The sequence below is a fragment of the Octodon degus genome, unplaced genomic scaffold (genome assembly GCF_000260255.1).
Source record: "Octodon degus isolate 3935 unplaced genomic scaffold, OctDeg1.0 scaffold00314, whole genome shotgun sequence".
NCBI lineage: Eukaryota > Metazoa > Chordata > Mammalia > Rodentia > Octodontidae > Octodon > Octodon degus.
This window is the reverse complement of record NW_004524890.1, coordinates 648,389-663,395: the sequence shown is the minus strand read 5'-3', so window position 1 is coordinate 663,395 and position 15,007 is coordinate 648,389. Positions and strand designations below refer to the sequence as shown.

General features: G+C 38.3%; 1 protein-coding gene across 1 annotated transcript in view; it reads left to right on the top strand.

The window, feature by feature from the left end:
• Fam120c (family with sequence similarity 120C) overlaps window positions 1-15,007 on the top strand; it is a 362,539-nt gene that overhangs the window by 176,478 nt on the left and 171,054 nt on the right. Inside the window, exon 10 of the mRNA XM_004647578.3 lies at window positions 4,396-4,645. Within this exon, the coding sequence (XP_004647635.1) occupies window positions 4,396-4,645 (250 nt within the window). The remainder of the gene's footprint in view (window positions 1-4,395; window positions 4,646-15,007) is intronic.

Here is a 15,007-nt window from a genome sequence, read left to right as displayed (position 1 = left end):
GATTATAGTTACCACTACATTTTTTAGTTCCGAAATTATTTCTGATCTGATTTCTTCTATACCTTTCTGCAGTTGATTCTTTACTGTCAACGCTATAATTTCAGAGATACCTGGTGTGTGATTTCCACTTTCCTCAGTGCTAGTGTCTTCTGCATTTGTACTGGGTGGACTCAGGGCCTAAGACTGCATTTTGTTCTTCTCTTTGTCATTTTGTATACCACTGTCTTCTGACCTTTGGTGTAGAGCTTAGATAGAGTTATTACCTCAGCACCAGGTCTGGATCTATAAAGTTTGGATTCCTCCAGGTGGGTGTTGCTTTGATCTGGCTGCTGTACTCCACTTCTTTCTGCTGCAGCCATTAGAGTTAAACCCTTTGTATCACTCTGTCAAGATGTTGTGCTCCTGAATCAGCTGGGTGGGTCTTGCCTCTAGCCTCTTTGCAGGGAGTTCTGCTGAAGGGCTCCCTGCTGGGCCTGTGCTCTGGGTCTGTTCAGGATCCCGCGGCCTGGGTTGTCTCATTCACTTGCCGGGCCTGCACTCTGGGTCTGTTCAGGATCCTGCGGCCCCAGGTCATCTCACTCACTCCCAGGCCTGCGCTCCGGGTCTGTTCAGGATCCCGTGGCCCAGGTCTTCTCACTCACTTGCCGGGCCTGTGCTCTGGGTCTGTTCAGGATCCCGCGGCCCCAAGTCATCTCACTCACTCTCCGGGCCTGCGCTCTGGGTCTGTTCAGGATCCCACAGGCCCTCAGTCGTCTCACTCACTCTCCGGGCCTGTGTTCTGGGTCTGTTCAGGATCCCGCGGCCCTGGGTCGTCTCACTCACTCCCAGGCCTGTGCTCTGGATCTGTTCAACACACCTGTACTCTTCAATTAACAGAACTAAACAAAAAAGGGGATAGAGCTGAATGTCCATTTTTTATCTGTGTATTCAAAATGTTTAGGATAAATATATAGTTACATTCTCTTAGTGAATAGACGGCTTTGTTCTAATAGTGTTTGTAAATAGGATATCATGTCTGCATATTGTATAGCAAATAACCACTGGGAAGAATGTATGCAATGTGGGAATTATTGAAACTGTCCTACCAATTTGGTTTGAAACTGTCTCATTGCTATTTGTTTATCAATAAAGTTATGGAAAAAAACCTTTGTTCATTATTCCTGTTTTGCAAATCTGTAACACATACATTGTTGTATGTTACCCTATTTCTGCCCTTTTCTCTATTTGCTTGTGCTTCACTTTTCAAAATAAAATAAAATAAATTTTTTTTAAAAAGCTCCAATTTTTTTTCAGATACAGTTGTCATCTTCTTCTTGAACATCATCCATCATTCTCCAATCCCTGAATTCTTTCCTAAATTTCTTACAAGTATATTTCTTGTAGAACTATATTCCCCAGTCTCTCATGTCTAGCAGTAGAACTTTCCTTGAACAAGCATTTCTTGTTCATTTACCTTGCTTCAGTGCATTGGCAACACAGCTGTCAGTGTTTTTCACAAATGAATCCTTCACTCAAGTCACAGCCTCTTACAGAGTAAGCTTCACAGGTTCCATTATGTCAAATATTAATGGAAGACTTAGGAAACTGGAGTGGCAACAGCAATGATCATCCACACAAAAAGAACAAGAAGTTATAGGTGCCAAAATTATTTCACATGAATGCATTAAGCACATCAGTTATAACACACAGTGAATTGAATGATGAAGATTCATATTAAACAGTTCATATCCCTGTCCCAGTACCAAATGTAGGGATGTGTTGGTGTCTCTGTGTATCCCAGGGAAAATCCATGGCAGGAATGAGGAAAAGATAAACAAGAAGAAAGATCTGGGTGCAGGTGGAGTCCTGTTTCCCTGATGGGCAAAAGATCCAAAGAACAATAGTTGGGTTATTTATTTATACCTTTGCAAAGTTGGTATCACAAGACACAAGGTTGCCTAGTGACTAATAGCCAAAATTGTCCAGGCAGGATACTTTCCTCACAATGGAGGTAGCTTGACTGCTTTAGGCCCTGAGGCCTTGTCCTGCTATCCCACATTTGACCAATTTCCAGCTTCAATGCTCCCAATAAGACACAACCATGTGTGTTCATTATCAAGTATGAATGTTATTTGTGCATTGTGTCTATACTCTGATGGGTCATTTGGCAATATGTCTGGAATTCTCTGTTTACATAGGCATTTACCTCTCATCCAAGGGCACTCATTTCGGTGTTTACAAATGCTTGCTTATAAGTTTTATTATTTATTTTAAGTATTGTCAATATTATTTATATTTAATTGTACTTCATGACTCAATATGTCCATCATGTGCTTCAGTGCATGTATGAAATGTGGCCGTCTGGCTGACAATCTTAACTAGGGCTTATTTTGTGGGTATGGCTTATATTACAAACGTCCTGAAAAATCATGCTAGGGCTTATTTTTTTGTTTTGGTTTTATTGTCAAGAAATATGGTAGAACTACATACACTTATTGTTATAATATCAATTCCTGAGCTTTGGTGTCATAATTATTTAAGATATAACCATTAGAGGAAACTAGGTAATATATACAAAGCACTTCTCCCTGTTGTTTTTGCAACTCCTTATGAATCTATAATGATTTCAGCCAAAGAAGAGTATTTACAAAAGAGCACTCTGGCACTGGATAGAACTTAGCAATAGAGCATTCAGCCAACCATGCATGAGCTCTGAGTTTTGCTCCACGGCACTGAAAAAAAAAATTAAAGAGCATTCTGATGGGTGTGAGAAGGAACAGACAGGATGAAGGTAGGAATAAACAGCCTGGATACTTCTGTCAGGTGAAAAGTGCTATCAGAACTATTACCTTATTTGTTGCTTTAGAAAAGACTGGTAAAATGAAGACTGGGTTAGAATCAGTAGGACCTTGGTAAAAAAATATGTGTGTGGGAGGTTAAGGAGAAAAAGGACTCTGGTATGATTATGGAATCTCTAATTTGGGTGACTAAGTAGACTATAGGCATCTGTAATGAAAGAGATGAAAATCTATGGGCCGGGGAGATGGCTCAGTAAAATAAGTGCTTCCCTGGTAAGCATAAGGGCCTGAGTTCAGTCCCTGGTTCCGAAAAAAAAAAAAAAACAGAAATCAAACATATAAGAGATGAAAATCCTGAATATACTGGCACATGCCTGTAATTACAGCTACTTGAGAGGATCATCAATTTCAGGAAAGCCTGGCCAATTTAGTGAGACCTTATCTCAAAATTTAAATGGGGAGGGAGACTGGGTATCTAGTTCACTATTATTTTTTGAGACAGGATATCACTGAGTAGTCCAGACTGGCCTTGAACTCACAGTGATCCTCCTGCCTCAACCTCCTTAATGCTGGGATTACAGGCATACCTAGTAAAGTCACTGTATTATAAGTTCAATCACCAGAGTTTAGAAACATGAGATGTAAATAGAAGCCATATTTTTCTGGTCTGCTATCTTTTTAAATCTAAAAACTATTTGATTGGGGGGTTATTGTTATGATTTTTTTACATGAAGTCTAGCTACATTGCCTGAGCTGGGCCCCAATTCCTGGGCCCAAGTGATCCTCTTGCCTCAGCCTCTACGTAATTGGGATTATAGGCATGTATCAGTATGCCCAACCCAAAAAGGACCTATTATGATGACATAATAGGGTTTTAGAGAATTTTGTGAAAACCCTTAGTTTATCACGAAACTAAATATTCACATAATTCTTCCTTAGACTTCTTTCTTTGTCTAGCCTGGTATGTTTACTTAAATTCAATATAACTACAAACTATGTGATATTTTCCTTTGATTTTTTTTCTAAAAAATTATCTTGATTTTTAAAAAATTTTATTTATCTATTCATGTGTGTGTGTGGCCAGCTCAGCCCACCAGGGGGCGGGGCTGGCTGGCATGTGGTGCTGGGGGATTGAACCGCAGTCCCTGTGCTTTGCTAAGCTTGTTCTAAGTAGGTGCTTTAGACCACTGAGCCATCTCACCAGCCCCAGCTGATTTTTAATAATGTCATCATAATAGGTCCTTCTCATGGTTTTTAAAAGGACTTAAATGTATAATATGTGCAGAATACTTAACATATTCCACTACCTAATAAATGCTTGCTACTGTTACTATTGCTAATGATAAAAATTATAACAAAAACTTAGAAGAAGCCAGGTGTGGTGGCACTTTAGCTGTAATCCCAGTACTTGGGAGGCTGATGCAGGAGGATTGCCATGAGTTCAAGGCCAACCTGGGCTATATAGTGAGTTCAACACCAGCCTGAACTGCATAGGGAGACCCTGTCTCAAAAAAACATTGAAAGATATTGAAATGTGATAGAGCCTGATAATGGTAGCTAGCTATATAAATGGTCAGATGTTCTACAGCCTATTTTTTCTTAATTTTTTATTTTCTAGTTCCTTCAGTGATTCTTAAAGAATGGTCGGCCTATAAAGGGAAATCACCTCAAACTCCTGAGCTGGTATCTGCGCTAACATTTCGGGAATGGACCTGCCCAAACCTCAAGAAGCTCTGGCTGGGCAAAGCAGTTGAGGACAAGAACAAAAGGATGCGGGCTTTCCTGGCCTGTATGAAGTCAGATACACCTAGTATGCTCAATCCAGCTAATGTCCCTACACATCTGCTGCTTATGTGCTGTGTTCTCCGGTAAGTGCTGTGACGGGATAATGACCATTTCTAGTTCCTATGTCTTTTCCTTTCTTGACATTTCCTTTATACAAATGTTTTTATGGTATTTCAGGAAGGGAAGACTTTTGTTTTATGTTTGGCTTAGACCTCAGACATTGCAAATAATTTTTGAGATGTTTCCTCAGTTTATGATTCTTTGATATCCATCAGTCCATGCATGACCCTTCATTTGTTTTTATCTGAGTCCTCAATCCAGTTACTTTTTCCTTTCTTCTTCTAGTTATTACCACTCTTGGATATGTGTTTCTTTTTTAGCCATCTGTCTCAGTTACTTTTCTCTCATTGCTGGGACAAAATACTCGACACCCAAAAATAAGGAAGGAAAGGTCTATTTACCTCACAGTTTGTGGAGGTTTCAGACCGTACTAAGCTGGCTCCAAGACAGAGTGGCACATGGGAGAGGGCAGCCATTTATGTTGGTGGAAAATAGCAAAACACCCAGAGCAAAAAGGGAGGCTCAGCGGTAGAGAGCAAGCCTCTCTCCCTTCCTTATATTGTATTTAGGCTATCTGCCCAAGGCCGGTTGTAGCACTTACACACATAATCCCAGCATTGGATCATGAATTAATCACAAACTTTAGAAGTCTTCCCCATGCCTGCATGAGCCTTTGGAGTCAGAACTAGACACAAACCATGACACCATCTTTCCTGTATTTATTTAGACATATATTCATGCACAGTTCTATGGTTGGGGGTTGTTGCTTGGGATTTTTTTGTTTTGGGTTTTTTTGTGGAGCTAGGGATTGAACTCAGAGCCTTACATATATTACACTGTGTAGCACTGAGCTATATCCTCAACATTTTTTAATTTTGAGAATGGGTCTCACTAAGGTTCACAGGCAAGCAGTCCTCCTGCCTCTGCTCCTGAGTAACTGGGACTATAGACAAAGAAGTACCACTGAGCCCAGCTAGAAATAGCTTTTTTTTCAGACCTGGGTTTGATTTTTGTTTTGTCAAACCCATTGACTTACCTTTATGATATGTATTTTGTGTTCTAAATAAGACCACACAAATTCTTCCCTATTGCTGGATCATAAAGACACTTTTCTACATTTTCTTATATTTTTTAGTGTCTTCTATGTCAGGAAATAATATAGTGAATATTTATTCTATATATGCTGAGAAAAAAAGATCACAGTTGATACCTTCTTTGTCCTTTGATTCCTATTATTATCTTCTTGTGTCCCAGATTTCTATATATATATATATATGAATCTATTCCTGGATTCTGTTTTATTCTCTTTCCTATTTGATCCTTGATCAATGTCTCATTCTTTTAATTGTTGAAGGTTTATAATTTATTTTCATATCAGTTAGGACAAATCTGCATTCTTAACTTCTTGTTTCAAAATTGTGCTACCTATTATTGCAATTCATGGTCTTTTGTTTATAATTTAATATCAGTTTCACCAAAATATTGTTGGTTTTTTGACATTGCATTCAATTTATAAGTTAATTTGAGAACATCAACATCTTTATGATGGTGTGTATTCCCATCTGAACATCATAGTTTACCTCTTGCATTTATTCAGATCTCTTCCTTTATGTCTTGTAGAATTCTCTTTTTCTTCATAGAAGTGTATAATTAAAATTAATTCCTGAATATTATATATATATATATATATATATTGCTCTGATTATGAATAGTGTTCTATCTTCTATTCATGTTCTCATTGCTGATATTGAAGAAGTAAGTTTTTGTGCAAAAGGGAGGTCAGGTTCATCCTATAAGTCACCTTAGAGCCAAAGAACACTGAGATTTGAAATAGGTCAGGCTGAGCATGGTGGCACATGCTTGTAATATGACTTGGGAAACTGAGGCAGAAGGATCACTGCATGTTTGAAGCCTAGCCCAACCTGCATGGTGAAACTCTATCTCAAAAAGACAAAAAAAGGGGCCAGGGAGATGACTCAGTGGAATAAGTGCTTCCCTGACAAGCGCAAGGGCCTGAGTTCAATCCCTGGTTCTGCCAAAAAAATATGACAAAAAAGTCCAAACTTGTACAATATGATCCAAATATATAGTGAGTGCTTATATCAAAAAACATTACATTAAAAGATACATGGTCATTAATTCCCCTGAAAATGCTCCCCCTTGCTTCAGACACTTTTATCTCATCATTCTTGTCACTTTCTGAAACACTTCTAGATATCCTCTTTCATAAGTGTCTTTATGAGGTATGATCAAAATTTGGTGAATGCTATTGCTGAGTGCCATCCAGTAGAAAGGCACACTTGTAATGACATTACAGTGATGTGTCCCTACAGTGGTGTTATTCACTGGATCTGTCATCATGCAGCTGCTGTATCTTCCCCCAAAATCAAAATGTCTATGAAATGTAAATGTTTTGGCTTGAGATAGTCATGACAGCATAACCAAAGATATTCACAAAAGAGAACTTCCAGAACTGCTTTAGAAAGTGCAAAGAATAATGGAATAGGTGTTTTGAAGTAGGGACTAATGACAATGTGTCTTTTTCTGTAGTGATTTAAAAAAATTTCCTTGTAGTGTAAATTCTGTTTCTAGTACTTTTCAGCTGTAATAAATTACTCTAGCCTTTCTAAACATCACCATAAATGAGTATTATAATTCTTCTCAGAGTGGTTTGAGCACTGAGGTGATATGTGCAGGGGTCCTACCACATGATAGATGTTCAATCCATGTTAATTTCCTAACCACCTTCACGGTTAAATTGATAACTTACAAGATTTTTCCAATAATGGATAAATACTTGTTCCCAATGTGTTCCTAAAATACAGCCCTCCATTGTTACATAATTAAATCTAGAATTACAAGTTCTCTTTCTAAACTGTATAGTATTAGCTCACTCTCCCATTTATTTGGTTCTCTTGGTTATATCAAATATGTTCAGGATTGTGAAAATAACTTAAATGAATGGTGGCAAACTTACGTGTCTCGATTACTTTTCACTTGGTGCTGGGACAGCATACCCAACACCCAGAAATAAGGAAGATAAGGTTTATTTAGCTCACAGTTGTGGAAGTTTCAGTCCATATTCAGCTGATTCCAAGGCACAGTGGCACATGGCAGAGGGAAGCAGTTCATGTTGGCAGAAAGCAGCCATAGCCCAAAGGGAGGAGTGGGAGCAGGAGTAGCAGCAGCAGAGAGCAAGCCTCTCTCCCTTATGTTGCATCCAAGCTGTCTACCCCAGGCTGGGTGTGGCACTCACACCCATAACCCCAGCATTGGATCATGAATTAATCACAAAATCTAGAAGTCCACCCCATGACTGTATGAGGCTTTGGGGTGACAACCAGACACAAACCATAAGATGCATATTATGTGTTTTTCTTTTAAAATAAAACATGTTAATGTATAAATTGCTTTTTTTAAACTAAAACCTTAACATTCAGGTTTAATTGCAATTTTGGTACTTTGAGATAAAAAAAAAGTGGGTTTGGGTTGCACTTGAGCACTTGTCTCTAAAAGGTTCACCATGACTGATGTAAATCATCTAAGATCAGCTATCAGACTATTGTTGTAATAGTCTGATAGGGCCCTTCCCCAAAAGAGAATCACTCAGCCTCCTGCTCAATCCTTTCTATTCTTAGTTTAGACACTGACAATTTGGTCATTTGATTTCCAGTGTATAACAGATCAGAAGCAGCAAATTATAAAGTAGGTAAGATAGGAAGTAGAAGCTGCTCTTAGAATCAGCCTCAGTAGCAATGGTGATAATGATAGCATCCTGTCTAAAAGTAAAATAAAAGATATAAAGATTACTTTTTATAAAAGACTCCAAAAAGAAGGGACAACATCAGTCATTGCAGTAGGTAAGCAGAAAATTGCCTTATATAAATCAGTAACCTAGTATTTATCAAATTATCCAGAACAGGATAATTTGAACCAGGCATCAAATCATCTATTTGATACCTGGCAGAATGCCAAATCAACTTTTTGTGTATGATGTTTCTTATGACAGTGGTTGATTTTTTTTGTGTGTAATAGGGTCTCACTACACAGTTCACACTCGCTTTGAACTATCTGTGTAGACCAGGAGGCTTCGCACTCATAGCAGTCCTCCTGCCTCTGCCTTCCACGTGGTGAAATTATAGTCATATGCCACCATCCCCAGATTTTCATATTAATTTTTGTTTCCTTGTCCATGATATGTCCAATCCTCATAATAATGCTAAAAAAGTAGGTATTTGTATGCCCCCACCATCTACTCAAGGATGAATAAACAGATTTAAAAAGCAGTGACCCACTGTGTGGGGGGTGATGCACACCTATAATCCCAACAGGGGAGGATTACTGGATTCAAGGTCAGCCTAAGCTAAGTAGCAAGTCCAAGTTCAGTCTGAACTGAGACCCCCTTCTCAAAAAAAAAATCTAAAAAGCAGTGATTTTTAAAGATAACATAGCTAGTAAGTGGTAATGAGAGGTTTTGAACTTAATTCTCCAATTATTGTAATTTTAATGATTAACATAAAATCTGGCTTGACATTTAATTTTTTTTTGTGGTACCAGGGATTGAACTCAGGAGCTTGTGCTTGCCAGGCAAGCACTTATTCCATGAGCTATCTCCCCAGCCCCTTGACATTTAAATTTTAACTGTATCTTTTATAAGGAAAAATGTACTAAAAGCAATGATATAAAATTTCAAACCAGATGGAGAGCAACAATGGTTAGTAAGTACAGTGCTTATTATTATCTTCAGAGAGGCATGAAAAAATGATCAGAAGATATAAACACAAAACTTTATGAACTAATAGAGATTAATAGTATAGCTATCTTAATTATCTTATGTGTATATTTTTTTCCTTGTCCCTTCCTGCTTTTTTCTCCTTTCCCCCATCCCACTTTCTCTTTCTTTTTAAATACCTTCTTACAGTTTCCCAATATTTATTGCACATTTTGGATCTCATTTATTCTTTCAGCTTTTGGCACTAGGGAGACAAATACGATGCTTACACTTGCTAGGCTGATTTATTTCACCTTTAAGTTAGTCTTCAAGTTGCATTCATTTACCTATAAAAATCTCGTTTCTTCTTTTTTATGTATTTAGGACAGAGTCTACAGGGTCTCACTATATACATTGGATTTGTAGTGATTCTCCTGTTTTCAGCCTCCTAAGCACAGGGATTGCAGGCACACACCACCATGCCTAGTCTCAATCGCCGGCTCTGCATGCCCCAAGGGCGGGGCTGGCACAGCGCATGGGGTATTGAACCCCGGCTGCTGCACTCTGCCTAAGCAGACACTTTAGCCTGCTGAGCTATCTGGTCAGCCCTAAGTTTATTCTTCTTTATGCCTGAGTAATCTTCATTTTATAAAAATGCTACCTGCTTTATCCACTCCTGAGTTGATGGACATTTGGGTTGTTTACAAGATTGAGCTATTACAAATTGTACTGCTATAAACTTGTGTGCACATATATCACTGTGATACAATGTTTTCAGTTCTTTTTGAAATATATTCAGCAGAGGAATAGCTGGGTCAAATGAAACCTGTAGTCTGAGTTTTTTGAGGCCTTTCCACACCACTCTATGCCCCCAGCAACAGTGAAGAAGGCTTCCTTTTTCCCACAGCCCCTCCAGCATTTGTTATTGGTCAATTTCTTGATGATACCCATTCTTCCAGTGAAATGGAATCTCAGAGTTATTTTTATTTGTATCTTTCAGATAATCAATGATGTTAAACAGTTTTATATATAATAAAAGCATGTATTCATCTCAGATGCCCATTTTTGGTTTTTTGTTTTCATTTTAGCAGTTTTTAGTTAAAAGTTGCACAGAGACAGACTTTATTCCTGCATCTTCTCAATTGTTTCTTCCTTGTATTTGCCCTTTTCCTTTTCTACTTGGTGAGACTTGGCTTTCCATTCCAGGATCTTTTTGTGGTCTTTGTCCAATTTTAGCCTGGTGATAGCCACCTTACTGGGGTGAATGCCCACATGGACAGCTGTGCCATTTGCCTTTTCCTGTTGCACCTGTTCAATGTAGGTATACTTCTTTCTGTAAACCTGGACTACTTTGCCAACCTGCTGACCTTTATAGTGTCCTTGCACAACCTGAATGTCATCATACTTTCAGATGGGCATAAAGCAAGCATTGTATTTCTGTCTCAGTTCTTTGGAAAGAGGAGAAGACATAATTTTCCTGTGAATGTGGGAAGGCTCATTGAAATGCCTTTTACAGTTTTGCTTCAGTCTGAAGTCACAAAAGGATTAAACTTCATTTTGGCTGCTGCAACTCCAGCAATGGCCACAAAAGGGAAGAGGTCTACACGTTGCTTCCCAGATCCCCATTTTTGGATTGGGTCTTTAAATTTGGGAGGTCTGATTTTTTTTTCATTTTTTTGTATGCTCTAGATATGAGTCCTTCCTATGACAGAGAATTGGCTAAAGTATTTTCCCACTCTGTGGGTTGTCTTTTTCACTTTGTTAGTAATTTCTTTTGATATGCAAGAGTATTTTAATAAGATGAAGTCTCACTTGTAGATTCTTCTGAGTATTTTCTGTACAATTTGGGTTTTGTTCATGAAATCTTTGTGTACACCTATGTCTTTAAGTTTTCTACCTATTTTCTAGTAGATTCATTGTTTCTGTTTTTAATATTTAGATCTTTGATCCATTTTGACTTTAGTTTAGCGCACAGTGATAGCCACGATTCTAGTGTTAGTCTTTGGCAAGTGGAAAGACAGTTTTTCTAGCACCATTTATTATTGAAACTATCTTTCTTCCAATGAACATGTTTGATCCCTTTGTGAAACATAAGGTGGCTGAGTGTGTTTGTAGTTGTGTTTGCATGCTGTTTTTTTTGGCAGAAACTGGGATTGAACTCAGGCCCTTGCACTTGCTAGGGAAGCGCTTATTCTACTGAGCAATCTCCCCAACCCCGTGTTTGCATGTTCTAATCTGTTCAGTTGATACTCAGGTCTGTTTCTTTTTTTCAGTACCATGCTGAATTTATCGCAGTAGTTTTGTAGTATAGATTCAAGTCAGAAATTGTAATGTCTCCCAGCTCAAATGAATTTTAAGAATCTTTTCTCTAATTCTATATCATTGCCTTAGTTCTGTTCAACAATTTAGAAAGTATGGCCATTTTCACAATGTTGGTTCTTCTTATCCATGAGCAAGGAATATTTTTACATTTCTTTTTTATTCTTTATAAGATTTCTTTATTATCTTTGATGGACTTTAAAAAAAAGCACCAGCACTAACTAAAACCATAAATAGAAATATGACTGAATTTACAAAATGTTTAAGTTTGCTAAAAGGCTCACCTTATTTACTGAGAATGTATCTTATCATTAGGTCACAAATCTCAATGAATAGTGTACTGATCAACTACATATTTAACCTTCCTCCATCCAGACTTGAAAAAATTATATCAGGATGTATATGTACTCATTCTACCAAACAAGAATAAAATAAAGAGAGAAGGAAACAGCATATGTTTTTTCACAGCCTTGAGTTTGATTCCTGTTTTGCTATTACAGGAAGAATGTCTCCAAAGGAGCTGTGCTGTTTTGTTTCCTATGTATGTGCTCAAATGACCATCATATTTTGCTCTTTGACTTTCCTCTGGAATGGGATTGGAGCAGCCTACTGAGCCAGGTTGATGAGACTAGAGAAAAGATAGCTGGCTTTCCATGGGACCCTATATATTCCACCTTCACCTGTCCTGTGTCTAGGCTTAATTTTTTTCAACCACTACATGGGTTGAATTCTAGTGTGGCACCCATGGCTGCCTCCAACTCCAGTCTCCTCTCTTCTGAAACAGACATTCATCTTTACATTTCTTGATATTTTCTTTGATCTCCTTTTTCAGAGTACTATAATTTTCAACATATGGCTGTTTTACTTCCTTTGTTAGATTGATATCTAATTATTTCATTTTGGGGGATGCTATTATAAAAGGTGTGGTTTCCCTAATTTCTCTGTTAGTGAATTTGTTGTTTGTGTACAGGAATGCTAATGATTATTGAGTATTGACTTTGTTTTCAGCTACACTACTGGATTTGGCTATTAAATCTAGTAATCTTTTGGTTGAGTTTTAGGGGTCTTCTACATGAACTATCATGTCATCTGCAAATAGTGATAATTTCATTTCTTCTTTTTCTATCCTTATTCCCTTTATTTCTCTTTCTTGTGTAATTGCTCTGGCTAATGTTTCCAGAACTATATTTAACAGGAGTGGTGATAGACACATCCTTATCTTGTTCCTGATTTTAGAGTAAAAACTTAGTTTTTGTCCATTTAGTATAATGTTTTCTGTTGGTTTGTCATAGATAGCTTTTATTGGATTGAGTTAAAGACCATTCTGATTTTCTGTAGGGTTTTTATCATGAATGAGTGTTGGACTTTTTCAAAAGCTTTTTTCTCCATTTTTTGAGGCTTGTTGATATGATGTATTGTACTTCTTGATTTGTGTACACTGAACCATCCCTGTATTCCTGGGGCAAATCCCATTTGGCCATGTTGCATAATCTTCTTCATGATTTGCTGCATTATGTTTGCCAGTATGTTATTGTGGATTTTTACATCTGTGTTCATTGGAGTGATTAGCCAGAAGTTGTCTTTTTGTCTGGACCTCTCTGGTTTTCGTATCAGCATAATACTTGCCTCTGAGAATGAGTTAGAGCATATTTCTTCCCTTTCAATAAAATTTAACTTTAACTGAAATTGACATATCATAAATACTTAATTGTCCACTAATATTAAATAAATCTTGTATAACAACATGGAACTATTGCCTAGTATAGTTATACCCAAAGATGGCTCTCAGTAAAGTTAAGCAACGCTTTGAAAGTTGTGAGTAAATTGTACTGTGATGAAGCCAAGAAAAATAATGTTCTAGGAATGATTATTATTATCATTAGTATTAGTACTTGCAGTACTGAAAGTTGAACCTTCAAGCTAAGCTATACGCCCAACCTTTTGTATTTTTTATTTTAAGACAAGGTCAGACAAGCGTGATAGATCAGCATTCTAAATGCCTTCCTAGCAAGTGCAAAGACCCAGATTCAATTGCTTGTACTACATGCCGCATGTTGTGCCATTCCCTCCTTGGGCCCAGCAAGTTGGCCAACAAAACAGGGCATGGGAGTGCATGCCTTTAATCCTAGCAATGGGGATGCAGAAAACAGGAGTATCACTGTGAGTCCAAGCTATATGGCAAGACTCTGTACCCAATACTTTACTTTAAAAAAAAAAAAAGACAGGGTCTTAAGTTGCTAAGTTGCCTGGGCTAGGATCAAAATTTAGATCCTCCTGTGTCAGCCTGCCAGAGTTCTGGGTTTAGAGGTTTATGCCACCAGACTCAGCCTAGGAAGGATTTATATTGTGTGAAGAAGACAAAACCTTGGTATGCCACTAGCAATCACTAGGGAGGGAAAAATACTATGGGTGGAGTACAGCCCTGTTGAAAGTAGAAAGATATTCATCCAGGAGTGAGTGAGAGGACCACGGGCTGCTGGATCCTGAATAGACCCAGGAGCACAGGCCCGGATTGTGAGTGAGATGACCCTGGCCCAACAGATCCTGAATAGATCCAGAGCAATGGCTCAGCATGTGAGTGAGACTGCCTGGGGTCCCACGGATCCTGAATAGATCCAGAGGGCAGGCCTGGTGTGTGAGTGAGTCTCCCTGGGGCCCACTGGATCCTCATGTGACCCAGAGTGCAGGCCCAGTGTACCCTTCAGCAGAACTCCTTGCAAAGAGGCTAGATGCAAGACCCACCCAGCTGATTCAGGAGCAGAACATCTTGCCAGAGTAACACAAAGAGTTCAACTCCAGCGGTTGCAGAAGGAAGAAATGGAGCACAAGGAAGCCAGACCCCAGCCAGATCGAAGCAACACCCACCTGGAGGAATCTGAACTTTGTAGATCCGGACCTGGTGCTAAGGTCAGAAGACAGTGGTATACAAAATGACAAAGAGAAGGAACAAGATGCAGTCTCAGGCCCCAAGTCCATCCAGTACAAATGCAGAAGCCACTAGTATAGAGAAAACTGGAAATCACACACCTGATAACTCTGAAATAATAATGTTGGAAGTAAAGAAACAACTGCAGAAAGCTATAGAAGACATCGGATCAGAAATAATTTCTGAACTAAAAAAAGTAGTGATAACTATAATCAAAGAACAACTAAGTGTTTCTAAAGAATACACTGATAAAAAATAGAACAAAATATAAAAATCATGGAACCCCTGAATAAGCAATTTAGGAAAGAAATAGAATGTATGAAACAGATTCAAAGTGATATACAGGAAATTAAAACCTCAATCGCAAGCTGGCAAAACCATTTGAGTGAAAGTGAAAATAGACTTTCTGACCTTAAAGACACCATTGCA